The sequence below is a fragment of the Drosophila mojavensis genome, unplaced genomic scaffold (genome assembly GCF_018153725.1).
Source record: "Drosophila mojavensis isolate 15081-1352.22 unplaced genomic scaffold, ASM1815372v1 contig_136, whole genome shotgun sequence".
NCBI classification, from domain to species: Eukaryota; Metazoa; Arthropoda; class Insecta; order Diptera; family Drosophilidae; genus Drosophila; species Drosophila mojavensis.
In genome coordinates, this window is record NW_025318667.1 from 19948609 (window position 1) to 19968575 (window position 19967).

Consider the following 19967-nt stretch of genomic DNA (forward strand, 5'->3'; position numbering starts at 1 on the left):
ATATTTCAATGCGTTGCCGAAATTGCAGCAAGAACTCACAAAAAAATACCATAAAATATCGTGCAGACTATCGATATATATATCGATATCGTTTTCAGGCCACTTAAGTTTGGCGCGCCGTTTGATTTGGCCTTAACAAGTAAGCATAATAAATTGCCAATATAAAATTTCTTGAATTCAATGACAACAATAATAATAACTGTATCAAACAGCAATGGCTTGCATTTCTTTATTGCAATACCATTTAAGTATTCAACTCATACTGCACTTGTTCTCCTCACACATGTTATATGTTAAATTCCAGCACATAGCGCACACGGGTCTGGAGGCGTGCGCACATCCGCTTTGACCAAACTGCAGTTGTTATTGTTGTTGTTCATGCGACGGTTGCTCTCAATTGAGGTGACACTACGCAGTGCCATACTTCACACGCTCCCGGAGTCGAAGAGGGTGAGAGTGAGAGAGAGAACATACATTCCTAGGTACGCTTACAGTGGGCCGAATATGTGGATGCTGCGTACACAGTAGTACTCGACATTCACTCTCCATTCATTAGTCGTGCGAAAGCAACCATCGTACACATAGCCATTCTCGCTCTCTTTCTCGGACGCGCGTTCTGGCTCTCACTCTCTGTCGACTCTGCTCTCATTTGTCGCACGCTCTCAGCATATGGCTCCGGCTCCGGCCCCGGCTCTGGAACTAGCTCTGGCTGAGAGGCTGTGGCATCTGTTTTCTATGACAACGGCAATGGCGCAGCTTTGACTCGTGCTGCCGTTTCATTCTAGAATTAAGTGCCGACACAGCAGGAATCTAAAATTTCGCAGCGTCAGGCGCGCTTCGTGTGCCTCCAAAACCCGGAACCGAAACGAAACGAAACGAGCCAAACCGAAACGTAGCAAAACGAAGCTAACGTGAATGTGTAACGGTATCGGGCAACGTTGATTGCAATGCAACAAAAACTCAAAATCCATTGAAAACTATAGCAATTGCATTGAAAAGCATTCCGAAAAGTTAGTTGAAGTCAAATAACGGTGTAGCTTGTTAGCTGTTTCACGATTTTTGTGATTTTTCTTTTACTGTGCAAAGAAAGTTTCAAGAAGCCAAATCCCTGCCCTACAAAAACACTCACACACACTTGCAAAATATTTGGTGTACACACACACACACACACACGCACGCAAAGTGGTTTTCTGTGTAGGCGCTGCGTTGTCTTCGCCGTTGGCAGCGGCGTCAACGTCGACGTCAGCGTCGCATTTGGCATACATAAAGTTTCGGCCTGCCCGTTAGAATTCAAAAGCCGCAGGTCTATCGTATAACGGTAGATGCTTGAGTATTCCTTTTGCATTGCTCTGTGTGTATGTGGGTGTCTGAGTGTGTGTGTGTGCATGTATATTTGGTCAGTAAGCCAACAACAATTGCGCAAAAAAGAAAAACAACCAGCGAACGGGCAACAACAGCAATTATTTTGTCTGCTTTGAATTTTGCGCTTGCTCTTTCGGGGTTGCTGTTGTTGCGTCTTTCGTATTACGCACTTTCGCACACGAACACACACACACACACACACACATACGCACGCATACTCAAAGGATTTGTGGCGTAAAAGGCGAAATGCGCAGCAAATGCAATTGCCACGCCCCACACCGCCAACCCGTTCTACAACGCAGCGGCTGCTGATTACTTTATGTGTGCGTGTGCGTGTGAGCATGTGTGCGTGTGCACATGTGTGTGTGTTGCTGTAACTTTTGCATTTCTAGGGATACACAGGATACACAAAATGCGCGTTAGCTCCATAAAGTGAAGTGAAAAGCGCCAACAGCAGCAGCAGCAACCATAACAAAGGCCAACAGGCAAAACAGAACAAAGAGCAGGAAGAGTGGAGAGGAGAGGAGAGGAGAGGAGAGGAGCAGAGCAGAGCGGAGAAGGAGTGTGCTAAAGGCCAAACAAAAACAATTCACAGCTCGTGTAAAGGAATTCGCGTGAAGCCAAGTGGAGCGCGCAGAGGCAGAGAGGGAGAGGGGATATATTCGAGCAGGAAGAGAGGAATAGAGCATGGATAGCTCACCGGATTTGTCGCTGTCGCTGAAATTGCGACGCGGCTCCAGCGACTCGCGCGACAATTTCTACATGGACTTTGCGCAGGGCATCGACTCGGACATCGAGGAGGTGGACAACAGCAATACAAATCTGGACGATGCTCTGGCCTCCGGCTCGGGCATGCAGATGGGTTTGCCACCGCCGCCGCTGCCGACAGTTCCGCTGAGCGATGAGATGATGCTGATGGTGGCACCGCCGCCGCCGTCGACGACGGGCGCACTGACGACGACGTCGATGATGACGACGAGCACTCTGCTGGGCCAGCCGTTGCCCACGCTGACCGAGACGGACGATATGCCGCCAACACCGACGCCGCCGCCACAGCAGCAGCTGAGTATGGAGGCCAACTCGCCATCGGGCTCGCCCAGCAATTCGGTGCTCGAGCTGGAGCTGATACCACCGCCGCCGCTGTCGCCCATGGACGACGCCGGACTGCGCACCGACGACGACGACGGCGAGGAGACGGACGATGCCGAGGAGGCGATCATTGAGCCGCCAGCAATGATGCAACAGCAGCAGCAACTGGAACTGGAGACTGATGCCGATGCCGATGAGGATGAGGACGATGATGATGAGGACGAGGATGATGACAAGTCCACACCGCCACCGCCGCTGCCCCCGTTGCCCTCGAATCTGTCGTATGTACAGGGCAGCGTCACACCCCCATTGACCAAATCACCATCGACCTCGCCCTCGCCACCAGCCACGCCGCCTCCGCTGCCGGAGCTCAACATATGCAAGATGGTGTCGCCGCCGGCGCAGCACGTCAGCCAGATACCGCCTCTGACTCCCTCGTCCGAGAGCGAGGAGGAGTCGCAGACGAACTCGCAACCCATTTCCACCAGGCAGCCGGAGGAACAGCCGCAGCAAGAGCCGGAACCGGAACCAGTAGCCCAAACTGATCGAGAGCCAGAGTGTGAGCCGGAGCCAGAGCCAGAGCCAGAACCGGAACCGGAGCGTGAACCCGAAGCTGAGCCAGAGCCAGAGCCCGAACCCGAGCCGGAGCACGAGCCCGAGCAGCAGCAAATGAGCGGTGGCCAGCAGTTGGCTGCCGAGGATTACAGTCGATCTCTAGACAATGAGGACGAGTCCACGACGATCACAACGCCACCCAGCAATGGCTACTCTGCATCCTCGATCATTGCGCCACCGCCCGAGAACTTTGGTGAGCTGGACGAGGACAGTGTGGGGCGTGGCTTCATACCGCCACCGCCAGCTGGTCTCGAGGACGCCAATGAGCAGCAGGAGCAGCAGCAGCGGGAACAGCAGCAACAGGAGCAGGAGCAGCAGCAAGAGCAACAGTCGCATTCGCTCGACGCCGACGACGATGAGCTGACCAAAGTCGAAACCGACGAGCTGTCCATGGACAAGATGTCGCTTCATGTGGCCGACGAGGAGGGCAACGGGGAGCCAGCCGCCGACAGCATCAGCTCCCCCAGGGCCGCCAGCATTGCCAGCGGCGGGCTGATGTCCACCGGTGGTGCGATTGCTGCCATGGGCACCATGGCCGGCGCTTTGCCCCCATCGCCCAAGTCGGACGGACGCGTGCCCAGTCGCAGCGGCAGCCAGCGCTCCCATGCCGGCTCGCACACCAGCTCCCAGCACGGCTCTCGCATTGGCTCCCACGCGGGCTCCCACGCGGGCTCCCATGCGGGCTCACGTGCTGGATCGCGTGCTGGTTCGCGCACGGGCTCAATAGCCTCGGCCGCGGCTGTCGGGCCCGTGCTGTCGCCTCAGGCGTCGCTCAAGTCGCAGGCTTCAGTCAAGTCGCAGGCATCCATCTCGGAACGGAGTCCCGCTCTGTCGGTCAGGTCATCGCAGCGCAGCGGCGAGCGCGTTCAGAGCCCGCCCGTGGGCGAGAGTGCCCCGGCCATGCCCTCGCCCCCATTGATGCGCAGCTCACCGCCGGAGCTGGCCAAGAGTCCACCGCGGCAAATGCACAGTCCGCCGCGCATCACCACGCCTCCGCGCGTCTGCAGCCCCCCGCTGGTCAGCAGCCCACCCAAGCTGGCCGAGACGGCAGCCGCTGCAGCCGCGGCCTCAATGCCCAACGCCCTCAAGGAGCAAGTCATGTAAGTGAACTCCAAGATTATTCCCTGCTCACATCTAATGCTTTACCTGATTGAAAGTAGAATTGATTTGGGGTTTTTTTAAAGGGTTCTAGTATATTTTACTTTTTATTTTTTCTTACCTTAACTCTTGATTAGCTAAATGCACTTAAAATATTTTAAATTTGAGTCTCTTCTGGGTTCCAGGGGCTGCAATGCTTCCAATCTTCTGTTCGTTGTCATTGTGATTAGGTCGCGAGCTGATTTAGGTGGATGAACATTCCGTCTCTTTTGAAAACATGGTCGCTCGAAAGTATGCAACACTTTTTCGAATTAAGCTTATATGTATAAAGAAATATAGCTTCAGGTTTTACGGTTTTGGTATAGTCCATAGAGCTCTGAGGAATCATATCACTGCAATATTTTCACAGACTACGAGTATACCCTGAATTATTTTGTCTACACATTTTGATATCATCAAAATATATCTATTGCAATTATAGCATATTTAAGGTTCCACAGTATCTTATCCAGGGTCAGATTAACCCTCAAATAGGCCCTAGATAACCATTAATTTGGGGGTCCCTATTTTTGACAGCCCTTCTCTTTTCCCTTTTCCCTTTTTTCGATTTTAAAATAACAGTTTCATTTCTTGGGGATCCCAGCCAACTGCCTACTCCACCCAGTTGTTAATCCGGTCCAGATGTTATCATCATAAATTTACTGAATATATCCGCAAGTCTCCAGGGCCGAATCACGCATTATTTAAATCCATTCGTATGCTTGGTATTTCATTCTCATTTAGTTTCTGCTCCACACTTTGTTCCCAATCAAGCGAATGCTCTAAAATCAACTCAAACTCAAGTGAATTTAGACAAATCGATCAAGTTTTTTCGCAACAATTTTACCATATTCCTTCATATCTTTCACACTTTCCCATCACTTAACTCATTAACCCATTTCTTTGCGTTTACTTTAGGCGTATGGCCCAATCTCTTGAGGCGATTAAATTGATATTTTCTCCTTTATTTTTTCCCCATAATATGAGCTCTCGGCTCTAGTCTCGAGTAATAGCTATCTATATAAACCATCTGTTGGTGGCTTGGTGCAGCTTCTTGAAAGGCGGGGCATGCCTACTTAGCTAGCACTTTAAGCAGTACACAGAGAGCGAAAGAGAGAGAGAGAGAGAGAGAGAGAGAGAGGGAGAGGGAGAGGGAGTGTCTTCCACCCAGTTTGCGTCTTTGTTAATTGCATAAACGTTGCCTTGGCTCTCAGCGGCCGTTGTCTGGTTCCATTAGTCGCTGTTAATAGCCGAGCAAAACTGTTTAACTCGTGCACTCGACACTTGCCGCATGTTGCATGCAGTCCTTGGTCGTCGCCTGGGGCCCGTGTCTGACGCCCGCTACGATGTTGGCGCCGCCCAGCGTCCCGCGCCCTGCGCCCCGCGCGCATCCTGCGCCTCACTAGTCGCAGCTACACTTTGCATTAATTAAACATCACGTTTCCAGTGCAACACCCTGACAAGTTGCAAAGCCATTCAGGCCACACGCGGCCCCCACTCAGCCCCCACACAGGCCACACACGGCCCACGCGGCGTATGCGGCATTTGTTAATGTGCATACGTCAGGTTGGCCGCTGTCGCCAGCATCCACTATGTCAGACGTAGCAGCAGCCGCAGCCGCAGCCGCAGCAGCAGCAGCAGCAGCAGCAGCAGCAGCAGTCGAGCTAATTGGCTCGCCACGAACGAATTGCGCAACAAAGAGCGCGTCTGCGGGTTATTGTCCTCCGCTGATGTCACCTGGTGGCGCCCACTGCCACGCCCGCAGTCCGACTCAAACCAAAATGGGTCAATTGAAAGTTGTAGCAGCAGCCAAAGGACCAGTTGCTCACCCAGCCCCCGCTCCTGCCCGGAAGTAAACGTCCATTCAATGCGTGCATGGCATTTGTGGTTTTGTTTGCTCAGCCGGGTCAGCCCTAATGGACATTTCCAGGCCACTGGCCAAGACTGAGAATGAGACTCGCATCAGCTGTGAATGCACATGTGCATAAAGACGATTCAAGCCAAGTCAACTCAAGCCAAGTCAAGTCACATCACGTTGAGTCGAATGAATGCCTAACGAGCACCATTAATTGGCAGCTGAATAAGCTTTAAGCAATCGCAGTCGACAGGCTCACAAACTATCGATGGATCCCCTGACTCCCCATTCAACAGCCGCCCCATTCAGCTCAACTGGCGATGCAACAAGGCTCGCTGCGCATCCATTTATGCAACAGTCGTGTCGAGGGCAGGTTAACAACCCCAGCACGCCTTCAGAAATCGGATTATATAAAGGAGCGATTGAGTGCATGACCCACAGTAACCACCACCACCACCACCACCAGCAGTCCGTCAGTCAGTCAGGCAGTCAGGCTGGCTGGCTGGCTGGCAGCTGGCACGGCTTCAGTGTCCTGTCGACTGGAAGCACGCCGCAACGCCAGCCAGAGTCGAGCCGATGTCAAGGTTATTTATGTATAGTTGGCAAGCAAGCCTTGCCACACTTGTTGCGAGTCCCGAGTCGCGTACCCTTAGACCCAAGTACCTTTACAGCTCCATAAGGACAAGTGCCCCGTGCCAGTGCTCGACAATGTTGTCGAGTGCCAAGCGGATAGACACTCCAACTCCAACACCAACTCCAGCTCAAACTGCAACTCAAACTCAATCTGAGTCTGAATCTGCGTCTGTCAACTGCATTTTTTCTTTCCACATTTTTCATTTTTCCCTTCTTTTTTTCTCAATGTATGTAAACAAATCATGCATATGAATTCATTCCATTGAATGCTTGAGTGTGCATGCAAATGAATGAATGTGTCAAGGATTCGTGTTAACAACCTCGGAGCAGGCAGTCAATGCGTTTATCTCTGCATGTTGACATCCAGCTGTCAATCTAACTATCAATGAAACTCTCTAACAATCCAGCTGCGTCTCTATAAAATTCTGAGCTCTGACAAATCTCTAGTTGAGTTCAGTTTATCCCACTTATATATATATCTATATTGGATTTTACTGTTTATTGCTGTCAATCTAACTATCCATCCAACTCTCTAGCCAGCTAACAATCCAGCTGCATCTCTATAGATAATATAATAATATATGTATATGCACAAGTTCTTAGAAATCTCTAGTTGAGTTTAGTTCTTCCAACATATTGTAGATCCATAATACATCTGATTATATAACTAGAGATCTCTGAGAGCTCTCGGATAGTTATGCATCGAACTCTCTAGCCAGTAACAATCCAGCTGCATCTCTATAGATAATACTATGTGCGAAAGTTCTGCGAGAACTCTAATTCAGTTCAGTTCCTCCAACATATATCCATATTAGATGTGATTTCTCAACTAGAACAGAACTCTCCACTCTGTAGATAATTGAATTGCTTGCTTGTAATGAATAAACTCAAAAACTATTGGACCGATTTGAAATATTTTTTAACATTAGAATCGTACGTTATTCCTCATGAGCTTAGGCTTTAGAATATTCTGAACGCTAGGTTTGCCAGTAATTTAATACATAGTAGTAAAGTAAAAATGTTATAAATCCGTATATCGAAAGCCCAAGGAGAAAAACTTCTATTAGAAATTGCCTGTTATTCATTTAGTAGGCATTCAAATCATATAAACATTTTCCATTCAGCACAAAACAAAAGTTTTTTTTTTTTAAATATAATTTCAAATTGCGCTAAAAACCAAAATCGCAATATTTTTGAATTGACTTGCAGATATTGGCATCAAGAATAGGTCCAAATGAAAAATCTTCAGCAGAAACTGAAATTCGTCTGGCAAGTCAAAGAGTAAGCACGTCTCAGAGAATCAGAGAGGAAGAGAGAGAGAGAGAGAGAGAGAGAGAGAGAGAGAGAGAGCGAGAGAGACAGAGAGAGAGAGTGAGAGGGGAAGATAAAGAGAGAGAAAGCGAGGGAGGGAGAGAAAGATAGAAAGAGACAGATAGCGAGAGACAGATAGAGAGAGGCTTGATACACATAATATGAGAGTTTTTCACGTCCACACACGACAGTTGCAGACTTTTGTAGAGACTTCAGATAAAGATAAAATAAGGATAAATCAAGGTCTGGGTGTTGCCATCGCCTTTCAGACCACAGAGAGATAGGCAACAGATGACATCGACTGCAGCTCGCTCTAAATACGATCCACAGATCGATTATGCTCGATCAAATCAAACAAGAGTCGAAAATTCTTTTTAGCCAATACTCAACAAATGGGCTAATATTCCGTATGAATAATAGTTTTGAAAAATGTTTAACCAATAACAAATTGGCTAATATTTCGTTATAATATTTAGCCCAATTCACTGACCACATGAACCTTTATTTTTTCATCAACTTTTCCAAAAGGTTCGCCAGATGCAAAGTAGAGAAGTAATTAAATCAGAACATTTTATTTATGGGCTATAGTCGATTACCATGATGAGGACGACCCGCTAGTATATTAATATATAAAGTGTATATGCATAAATATGAATTTACGCTTTTGGTATTGTTGCCTTTTCCCAATTTGTCTATTGTAGTCCTCATTTGCCTTAATTGCATGTTCGTCGCGCTGGAGTTGCAAATAGCGAGTTGCTAGCCCAGCCAGAGACTGTATAGCTAGACTATGAATACCTCGACATATAGACAAGCACACACATACACACATAAATGTATATATACAGATTGAGATTGTGCCTGCTGGGGAACGATTAGTTTCAATTGCTGCAGCCGCGCTTTATGGAGGGGGTTTTTCATTTGTTTGTTTGTTTTTTTTTTTTTTTTTTTTTTTTTTTTTTATTTCCACATTTTTGTGCTGCTGTTATTAAGCACAATTTAGGCGCACACCGAACTAGTGTGTGGGAGTATATAGCGTATAGCAAAAAAAAAAAAAAAAAAACATAGACGGGAATTAAAACACGTCGCTTGACAATGGCAATGCCACAGATCAGGCTTGATTAGGGCCCGCAAATTGATTTATTTGACTCTGATCGAACAGATTTCAGTTGAGCTGAGCCATGGGAAATCTCTGTCTTCCGTCTGATATCAGTTGCTGATCTGATTGGAGTGCAGGGACTTGAGTTATTTGCTTTTAATTGGCCGGGAATTGTGCGGCGAGTGCTGGGCATCTCTTTTGTGCTCGAGTGCCGCACAATCTGGCTGTCGACGGAAGTGTCTGGCACCCGAAATGATGATGGGCAGTGGCCCATCAATGGTCAAGCGTTCGCACTCGCACACCAGCGCAGATCAGAGCCGAGCAGAGCAGAGCGTTTCGTATGTATAGTGTAGCAGTATGCCGTAGTGGATGAGCACTGTGGCATTTAGCAGTCGCCCATGGCAACGGCGGGGGCCATTATTTAATTAAGCCACTGTTGCGGCTCTGTCTGCAGAATATCTGCGCGCAAATAATATGCATGGAATGGGGGGGCCTCGTGCATGGCCAGCGACTGCTCGCCGAGTCAGTCAATCGATGTCGCTCAGCGCTGCGACTGCACTTGATCTGCGGCGGGGCCAGCTAAGTAGTAATCCAGAGCTGATTCCATGCCTTCTTCCATTTCCAGCAGCAGCAGCAACAGCAGCAGCAGCAGCCGCAGGCTCTTCAATCGCCCGGATCCCACATTCGCCACGCTCACCTTCCAGGATGAGCAGCCATCGCAGCCATCGCAGGCATCGCAGTCGGCGCAGCCAACGCAGTCGACCACTGCGGAGCCAGCTGCCAGCGTGGAGAGCGTGGTGACCAGCCAGCCGCGTGCCCACTTCACGAGCAGCCATCACCATTACCATCTGCCGCACCAGTTCCAGCATCCGCACCATCAGAACCACCACACGCACAGTGTCCGTGTGCCCACGCCCACGGTGCCGAGCAGCTATACGCCGGCCACGGACCCGGATGCCCGCTCGCCGAGCAACCTGCGACGGGCTGCGGCGCCAGCGGCGCCAGCGGCGAGCAGCACGCTGTCGGCGACGTCCAGCGATGCTGGGCACGTGACGGTATCCGTGTCGCCGGGCCGCATGTCTGCACGCTCCTCGCAGCATCACGTCACCATCGATGAGTCCAACTTGCCCACCAAGTGCAACACGGAGCGTGCCGGGCCCAGCGGCCTGATACTCGTCGGCGGCGAAGGGGACGGCGATGAGAATGCCGGACCCGGCGGCGACAGCTCGGAGCCGCCCTCCTCGCCGGGCAGCAGCTCCCAGTGCCAGGATCGCCAGAGCGGCCAACTGGCCCTCATGTATCATTCGCATCAGCTGACCAACTATCCGGTGATGCCGGCCATCAAGCGCACGCACCGCCCCTCCTTTGTCTATCCACCAATGCCGCGCGTCAAGGCGTAAGTACTTTAACTATGTATATACTTTACCATATATGTATATGTAATATTCCTATTTGATCTTATAAATCTCTCCTTCACAGCGGCGATGCTCTGGCCACACTTTTCTCGGCTCTCTACGGCAAGCTGCTCGTGGTCATGGGCGTGGCCTTTCCCATGGCTGAAGTTATTTCCACCTACATACCGCCATCGTTTTATGAAGTAAGTTCAAACTGAAATATATCGAGCTAAATATACATATATACATAAATATCCGTATAAGAATTAGATTATAATATAATGTATATAATATAATACAATGTATATATATTTAATTAATATTATTATTATTATTATATATATATATTTTTTTTTTTTTTCATTGAGATTTTATTTCTCTTGAAAAATTTTCGTTTAATAATCATATTAAGCTTATATTTTTATTATTATATTTATATTTATTTTTATTATTATATTGATATTTATTTATATTATTATATTTATATTTATATTTATTCTATATATATTTAATTTTTAATTCCATTGATAAGTTAAATTTTTCTAAATTTATTTTTGCCATTAATACAATACTTCATTTGCAATATTCATATTTCTTTCCTTATTCGTATTATTATTCTTATTCTTACAATTATGATTATCATTATCATTAATGATATATTATTTTATACAAATTTTTCTTTGAGTTCCTCGATTTTTACATCATGTTTTCATAGTTCTGTCTTCTTTTATTCATTTTCCATTTCATATTTCTGTATTTTCTGTTTTCAATCCATTTATCTATATCATCTACCTATCTTAGCTAAAAATATGCCATAGCTCTAAAGTTGAGTCTTGAACACATTGATCTTTTACAATTTGTTGTATTATATATTTTCTATACCCATATTTATCTATAAATATATATTTATATATCATCTATCTATATATGTATACACCTCTACTTCCTAAACAAAAGATATCCATATAGCTTTAACATTTTGTTAAGTTAACCCTAAGTTTTCCATGAGCTGCAACCTATGCTGAAACACAATTATTTATTGTATCCCTTATCTTCATATCATCCGAAACAAAGATCCTCTTTCATTATCTCAGGCAGCTTCTCTAATGGCAACTTCTGCCTTTCTTCCAGGTTTACTATTTGTATTTGTATATTGGAAGCATGATCTTTTTGCTGTTCATGTACGCCACGCTGCTCTGGGGACGACCCAAGCTGCCGGTGCCCGTGGGTAAGTGATTCATAGTTTTCTACAGCTTTCGAATAAAGTGGACTGATGAGAACTTTGGCATTTACAGCCACCTCGCCGAGCAAGACCACGTCCAAGGTGAACGCCTCGGACAGCATGGACGAATCGGACACGGACAGCACCACGACGCGGCGCCGCATCCAGCCGGCCATGCCGGCGCGTCGTCCGTCGCTGCTGTCGCCGCTCGGACGGCAGCATCACTACGGCAGCTTCTACTTGCGCATGGGGGCAGTGGGTGAGTGGAGAAAGAGAGAGAGAGAGAGAGAGAGAGTGGAGAGAGTAGAGAAATTGTTTTCTATTTCCTTACTTGTTGTTGTTGTTGCTCTTCGCAGCATTCGGCATTGGCAGCATGATCTATTCGGGCCTGGAGTTTGGCCAGTACTTCGAGCTGAATCCGGACACCAAGTGCCACAATGTGCTGCTCGCACTGACGCCAGCGACGCGCATGGCCTTCATCTTCATTCAGATGTACTTCATATTCCTGAACAACGAACAGATCAAGGTGTACCGCTACAAGATCATCGCTCGGTTCGGCCTGATGCACATGATCGGCACCAATCTGGCCGTCTGGCTGAACGTGCTGATCCAGGAGACAAAGCACGAGATACTCACCTTCTACAATCCCGAAAATCGCACGCTTCGCATCTCGCATCGCATTCCGGGACACTCGCGCGGACACGCTGTCATCGCCCACGATCCGACGGCCCATTTGCGTGTGCCGCGCGGCCTGAAGGGCCCCTACCAGATCTTCGAGTGCCGGCGCACCAACATCATCGGCACCCTCGTGCAGGACGCCTCGCCCTTCCTCTTCCCCTGCACCATCGAGTACTCGCTGATCTGCGCGGCCATCCTGTACGTGATGTGGCGCAGCATTTCACGCCCACAGACGCCGACGCCCCAGCGACCGGACATGATTAGCTCGCCGATGAAGCGCTCGCCCCACCACTACTCCGTGGACTGTGCCCGGGCCCACAAGGGCCTATTCGTGGGCATACTCATCCTGGTGCTGACCATCATCTCGCTGATCATCTTCTTTGTGCTGATCTCGCGGCCGGAGTTCGTGGCGCTGGCTGTCACCGAGGTGACCATCTGCGAGCTGCTCATCTACGGCACGGCGACCATAGCCACGCTGGTGGGCATGATCCAGATACGGCACTTGCAGTACGACGCCTATCGCAGCTTCTCCCTGGACGACATCCTGCTGGTGGGCGCGCAGACGGGCTCGTTTCTGTACAACATCTTCACCGTCATTGCCGGACACTTTACGCTGCGCAGCGACGACATGCTGGTGCCCATCAATGCACTGGCCTCCATAGTGCAGACCGCCTGCCAGACGATGTTCATCCTGGACGCCAGCCGGCGGCAGGCCGTCAGCCCGGAGCACATACGCAAAAAACCCGGCCGCGAGATAGTCACGTTCATGCTGGTGGTGAATCTGGCCATGTGGGCCATCAGCACGCTGGAGAAGTCGCGCGCCGAGTCGCATCCCATACAGCTGAACTTCTACGGACTGTGGGCCTGGACCATTATCACGCACGTGTCGATGCCGTTGGCCATATTCTATCGGTTCCACTCGACCGTCTGCCTGTGCGAGATCTGGAAGCGGGCCTACAAGCTAAAGCCGACGTACATGTGAGAATTCGCCCGCATGCGCATTCAAAGCATTGCGCAGCAGCAACAATTCTGCGAGGATCTCAAGACCAATCTATCCCACTGCTACTGTTCCACAACTCTGGCTGGCGGTGATCTCGAAACGGTGGATGAGGTGGACAGCGGCGAGAGCGGCAATGGCAACGGAAATGGCAATGGCAATGGCAACGGCAATGGCAACGGAAATGGCAATGGCAATGGCAATGGGAACGGTGCCAATGGCGATGCTGAAGCCGGTGCTGTGGATGCAGTTGTCCAGCAGGACGAGGGCGAACAGGGCGGCGATAGCGTAGCTGGCCGATTGGAACGGGCCCACGGCCGGGCGCTGTCGCCGCAGAGCCTCAACACCGAGAAGGCCTTCTGTCCGGTCTACGTTATAAACGGCGAATGAGTTTACGCTCACTTTGAGTTCATCGACGCCCTGAGCGGCCATGAGCTCAACTTTGTTTAGCACTGGAGCTAACGCAGCACCGATGCCCACCAAACATAAGGAACCATACACTCATTGTGGACGAGTATGCTTAGAGTACATCACTCACCCCACCATCCGAGACCCACCATCCAAGAGAAATCACTTTCACGAACCCACACTCTACTTTAACCTGGGCGGGTGCCAAGCCACCGACAACAACAAAAAAAAAAAAAAAAAAAAAAAAAAACACATAAAAACAAAAAACATTATAATTGACATAAACAAACGCAAAAACATATCCGCAAGTTGGAAATGGCAATGGAACAGACATATTTGAGATATACACAAATAGATTCGTATGTAGTAAATGCAGATCCAACCATAGAGTAGAGGCAGACTCAATGAAACCAATGCACGGTCCTTGACAAAGTAAAAATCTCGTAGTTATCTAAGCAAAGTGTCGCTCCCAGTCCCAATCCACGATTGTAGGCGAGTCGCGTCGTGTTCGTCCGTCTGAGTTTGTGGATCTCTTGAATAGCTACAGAGATGGCAGACACTTTGCTCAAATTTTCCCAGAGTAGTAGATCCCTAGCTGAGTCTGGGTGTGTTTTCATAGGACAATGTTACAGTTTACATATATGGTATCAAAATATTGATATATACATATGTATACATACATACATACATACATATATTCGTATACCCACAAGTTAGATTCATATTTATTCGAAATTGCATAAGGATATACAAATATTTCAAAATGTTGGTGTTACATGGTACATGTATATGGTTAAACGATAACAAGTTCCACAATAGGTTTTAGTGTTGGGCAACAGCAAAAGCTAACAATAAAAAATGTATTTCAAAGATTCCATTTTCAATCTTCCAATACTCTTCAATCGAATTATGTTGACTCTATAGAGACTGAAACTGTGTGTCCATAATGACTTCTACAACAACAACAACAACAACAAGAAATAATCGCCATTAACTGAGAAGCGCTGAGAAAGGCGCTGCCGTAATACGAGTTGTGAATCGTCAAGCAAATAATAGTATTCATATTATCCAAAGAGTTCGATTTAACAATATACACAATACGCGATACGATACGATATGATACTAAACTACATACATACATACATACATACATAGTTGATATTCCTGCGATTCGAATACGTTTGAGAGGAAACATTTGATTGATTTAATCGTAGTACATTAAAATTAAAATACATCTACTTGCGTATTAAATATAAAGCGAGATAAACACAACAAGAAACCCCACCAAATGCGAGCGATAAAGTCAAACAACCATGAAAAGTATTAACTATATTGTACTACATAGTAGCATATGATATAGAAAGGTTTATAATGTATAAGATCTATAGAGTATATATACGTACATACATACATGCATACTTACATATTCATATACTCGGAATGTTTATAATCAACAGCAATAACATCTAAACACTTTTGTTGACATCAACAAACATTGAGATATGTATTTACATATGTATTTGCATATATATGTACTTGCAACACTTTGAAGTAAATTTTTCGTATAGACATGATCCTTTTATTGTTGAAAATTCCTCGTTTATTATTGATCTGAAATCGTTGCCGCAACATAACGAGATTTGTGTTTGTTGAATTGCAATTTTGAATTACCAACTAGATGTTCGATTGGATACTATTTTATAAGCATTGATATACTTGTTGAGAGAGCTTCGTTTACCCTTATTTATAGGTTCTTGTGATAATTTAACTAACTATGCTCATGCTTGCATACACACATATACATTTATCTATGTGTGTTGTATGCCAAACTCTTCATTTACAATTCATATACAAAAAGAAAAGAAATGAAAGGAAAAAAAAATACGATTGGAATAATACATAGCTAAGACTATAAATATATATAAACTATTCAGTATTGATTAAGCTCAAATAGAAGGACAAATCATAAACAGTTCAATGGGAAGTACATTCGAAACGCACAAGTAAAAAGCAAAGCAAAAGCAACTAACTAATATATAAACTGTACTTTTAAATACAATTTTTTTGTCTACCATAAAAGTATAGCCTAGTATTAATATGTCTGTATGTACAACCAAATGTTTTACATGCATAAGTTTTTATTAGTATATATATATATATACAAAATATATATATATTTATAACTAGTATTTCCCCCAGCTGCGAACCATTGACTTGTATATTTTTCAAATGCCAAAGAGTTTTTACTTAGCCTAAGTTTAAATTGCTTTCTATATACACAGCTAAATGCAGGCATATACATATATCTATATATATGTATATATATGCATTGAATTGGTACCAAAGATTTGAGTTCTTGATTTGCAAATCAAGTCTGAAAGTTATAAATGTCAAAAAGAAATTAATTTCCAATGAAAACAACTTGAAATCAAAAATAAAATAAAATATATATATATACCATACATATATATATTGATTATTAAAAATATATATATGCACAACTTAGTTATCTCAATTTTATATTCAAACAAAATTTTTAACTAGCATAACTGTAACTTTGTATGCATTTTCTTACACGTATTTAGTGTACTTGGACACTGCTCAAAAAAGGAAAAAATAATAATAATATTAATAAATTTATATCGAACTCAAAAAGTCGTATAATCGAATGTGTCAAATCAAAATTGAAATGTAATAATAGCATATAATTATAACTAGTTACTAGTTGCGAAATGTAATGCGCACTACGTTCAGAAACTGTATTGAAAGCTCCTATTCCAGTAGTCAAAGAAACCGAAACCAAAATAACAACAGAAATAAATTAATAAAATTTAAAAAAATAATTAAAATTAAAAAAAAAACACTAAAAACCCTTAATTATGCCCAACAAACTTTTTTTAATGCAAAAATATTCAGAAAAAAAAAATTATGAAAAAAAAATATATAATAAAAATAATTATAATGATAAACAATACAGCTCATAGTTATATTTGTATTGATCAGAAACAAACATATATATACACACACTAGAATCTGTGTTCTATTAAAATTTATATAAAAAAAAAAAAAAAAAAAAGACAAACTAAATAAGTTTAATTTCGTTTTATATTAGAATTTGACAACTTTTTACATACTTCATTGTTTTTACTAAGCTGAAGTTAATCTAGAATTTCCATAATGATAATCCTATATAAGATTGATTTTAGCAATTGGCGATCGATGACACCCCCAAGCCCTACCCCCACCCAAAAACTGATCATAGTTAAGCAATAAATATGAAGTAAAGATTAATAAAACTGAATTCGATTACTATGAAAAAGCTAATTTGAGCATTGTTTTCATTTGGGTCAAGTGGTGCTCTAAATACATAATTAATCTCCGGGTACAGCAGCAGCAACCGCTGTACAGCGACCGTGTGAAAAGAGCCCAAAGTAAGTAGTACAACAAGTAAAATACAAAATTGATATGGTTCGCATTTCGCATTTCGCGTATCTGCGAATGGGCATGTATCTGTGAGAGGCACAGGCTGCTGGTTAAGGGTTGCAAGCACGCACGCGAAACTGATAGAGATAGAGCTAGAGAGAGGGACAAAGATAGAGAGAGAGAGCAGGTGAGTAAGAGAGAAAGACTGCCACGACATATCTTCTAAGCCAGGGCGCATCAGCACCCAAAAATCGGGTCTCTGCACTTGAAGGGAGCTGCAGCAGCAGGCGTAGGGGCCATATTCCTTCAACTACCTAAAGCTTATGCGCTCTCTCTCTCTTGCTCCTTCTCTTTCTGTCCAGCGCTCTCTCTCTCTCTCTCTCTCTCTCTCTCTCTCTCAAGCCATCTCGCCTGTGGATGCTGTGCGCTGCCCCTGATTTTCGCTGCAGTTTTGTGGATGCTGTTCAGCTAGGGAGCTGCGTCCTATGTATAGGCTCATATGTATACCATATATATATATATATATAGCAACTGATTACCCGGGACTTGAACCACGCCCTGGCCAACAGAGCTGGCCGAAAACTAGGTTAGCACTGCTGCTCGTCCCTTCTATACTTATATTTATTTACCTAATACCATTTTCCTGCTACTTCTTTTCTTTTCTATTTTTCTGTTTTTTTTTTTTTTTTTTTTTTTTTTTTTTTTTTGACTTTTCACTGCATTACAAATACAATGACTGCCCGGGGCGGCTTTTGCTGGACAGGACGAGCCCCTCCTCTGCTGCCTCCTCCTTCTCCTCGGGATTGTTTAATTCAATTAACGTTTTATTTGGGGTACGTCAACACACGCAGTTGCCTGCAGCTTGACCAATGCACATGCCCCGCCTCCCCCTCCCCACCTCCCCCTTTCTGCTCACACACAGGCCAACACCTACGCCCACACCCATGTGGGTCGCCACCTCCCCCTCCTCCCCCACGCATGGTAACATTAATTGTGGGCGCGCCTCCTTGCAATTAGATACAAAAGTAAAGTTTACACAAAATGCACCCTGTTTGGCGGCAAACTTAAGCCACGAGGTGAATGTCCTTTGCCCGATTTTTGGCGCATGCGCCCCACAAATTCCAGACACATCCCGTGCCACAGTCAGAGCCGCATTCAGCACAGCCACATCTAGAGCGACAGCCACAGCCATTGCCAAAGACCCAGCGAGCGAGTAGGCGCAGCAGCAACAGCAGCAACAGCAGCAGCAGCAGCAGCAGCTGGCCCGCTCCGGCTCTCATGTCCTTGCTCTGTCGCACCTCCACGGCACTCTTTACCTGTACATGTGTGTGTGTGTGTGTGCGTGCGTGTGTATGTACTTCAATCCGTGCATAAGGAGACGCATAGGCACGCACAAACAGAAGCCTTTTATGGTCCATAATCTTGGCAGTCGAGTGTGTCAACACGACAATACACAGGTCCTTGCTACAGGCATCTGAGGCGCACACCCAAAAGTGGGCGTACCACAGCGCCCACTCAAGAGAAACAGACTCTACCCGTATGCTCAATCAGCCGCATGCACACATTCAGAAGACTTGCAAAACCTCGAGCGTTGCTAAATTCTCGGGCCTATTAAAATCAGATATTTTTCTATTTGTAATTTGTAATAGCTATACACATATATGTATATGTGTGTACATCTTGATGTATGGTATATTTGTATGTCGTGAGCGGCTATCAGACTTATTCAGCATATGCTATATCTCTGTCTGATCAATTAGCTGAGTCAATAACTCGAATAGCCTTCACTAACCCACTGATTGTTGGAGTGACTGATTGAGTGATTGAATGATTCGTAATCTGATAAAATTTCAGGTTATTCGATTGTTTGATAGACGCTCTGAATGACTGATTGACGACTGTTTGAGGTATGCCTTAACTCATTGATTGACTAACACTGATTGACTCACTGGCTGGCTAGCTGAATGATTGACTGATTGATTCACTCTCTAATTAATAGATTGACTGATTGACTGACTCTCTGTCTGACAGTTTTACCGATTGACGGCTTGCTTGACTCTCTAGGGATTGATTGATTTGTAAACTATCTGAATGATTTTTGGATTATATAAATTAGGTACTGATGATGAGTGACTGACTGATTGACTTCTGATGATGTGATTGACTGATTGATTGATTGCTGACTGACTGGTTGTCAATATTTTAATGTATTCGCTAACTCATTGATTGACTGACTGATGGATTGATTGACTGAATCATTTACTCTCTGTCTAATTGATTGATTTACAATGAAAATGACTGATGTTTTACTTATTGAGAGATTGAGTGACAAACCTACTGATTCCTGATTATCTGAATAATTGATATTCCTTCTAACTGACTGTCGATTGATTGACAGACTTCATTGACTATCTGTATTAATTGATTAATTTATCGAATAATAGATATGGATAGATATATTACATTTTTACTGATATTTTAATTTATTGCCTGATTGATAGGCTGGGGGACTGGGTAAATGTCTGACTCCTGTTGGACAGCCCAACAGCCTTCATTGGCTGACTTTCAATCATTTGGCAATAAACGCAGTATGCATATTAAATTTCCCAGTTAACTTTAGGACTACAATTTCCCGTCCAAAAAGATTGACTTGCCAATTTAGCTTGTATCAAATTGAGTGACTGATTGATTGATTGATATGCGGATTGATAAATTATCTGATGGAGTATTCAAATGAAAGACTTGAA

At 45.1% G+C, this 19967-nt stretch overlaps 2 protein-coding genes across 3 annotated transcripts; both read left to right on the forward strand.

Moving 5' to 3' along the window:
- The first annotated feature begins 761 nt into the window (after window positions 1-761).
- LOC6584312 (proton channel OtopLc) lies at window positions 762-13374 on the forward strand. 2 transcript variants are annotated; one of them, XM_002009932.4, is made up of 7 exons: window positions 775-1010; window positions 1755-4166; window positions 9724-10494; window positions 10578-10695; window positions 11624-11720; window positions 11788-11973; window positions 12071-13374. In XM_002009932.4, exons 2-7 carry the CDS (start codon window positions 2050-2052, stop codon window positions 13372-13374), a joined length of 4593 nt encoding a protein of 1530 aa, XP_002009968.3. In that variant the 5' UTR covers window positions 775-1010; window positions 1755-2049. The 2 variants fall into 2 exon arrangements, with proteins under 2 accessions (XP_043865234.1, XP_002009968.3); XM_044009299.1 differs by lacking the exons at window positions 9724-10494; window positions 10578-10695; window positions 11624-11720; window positions 11788-11973; window positions 12071-13374 and adding an exon at window positions 5833-6166 and having other exon boundaries at window positions 762-1010.
- A 12-nt stretch (window positions 13375-13386) lies between these two features.
- Window positions 13387-15981, forward strand: LOC116804485 (proton channel OtopLc-like). Its single transcript, XM_032732259.2, has one exon. The coding sequence runs from the start codon at window positions 13387-13389 to the stop codon at window positions 13777-13779; it is 393 nt and encodes a 130-aa protein (XP_032588150.1). The 3' UTR covers window positions 13780-15981.
- The last annotated feature ends 3986 nt before the right edge of the window (window positions 15982-19967 follow it).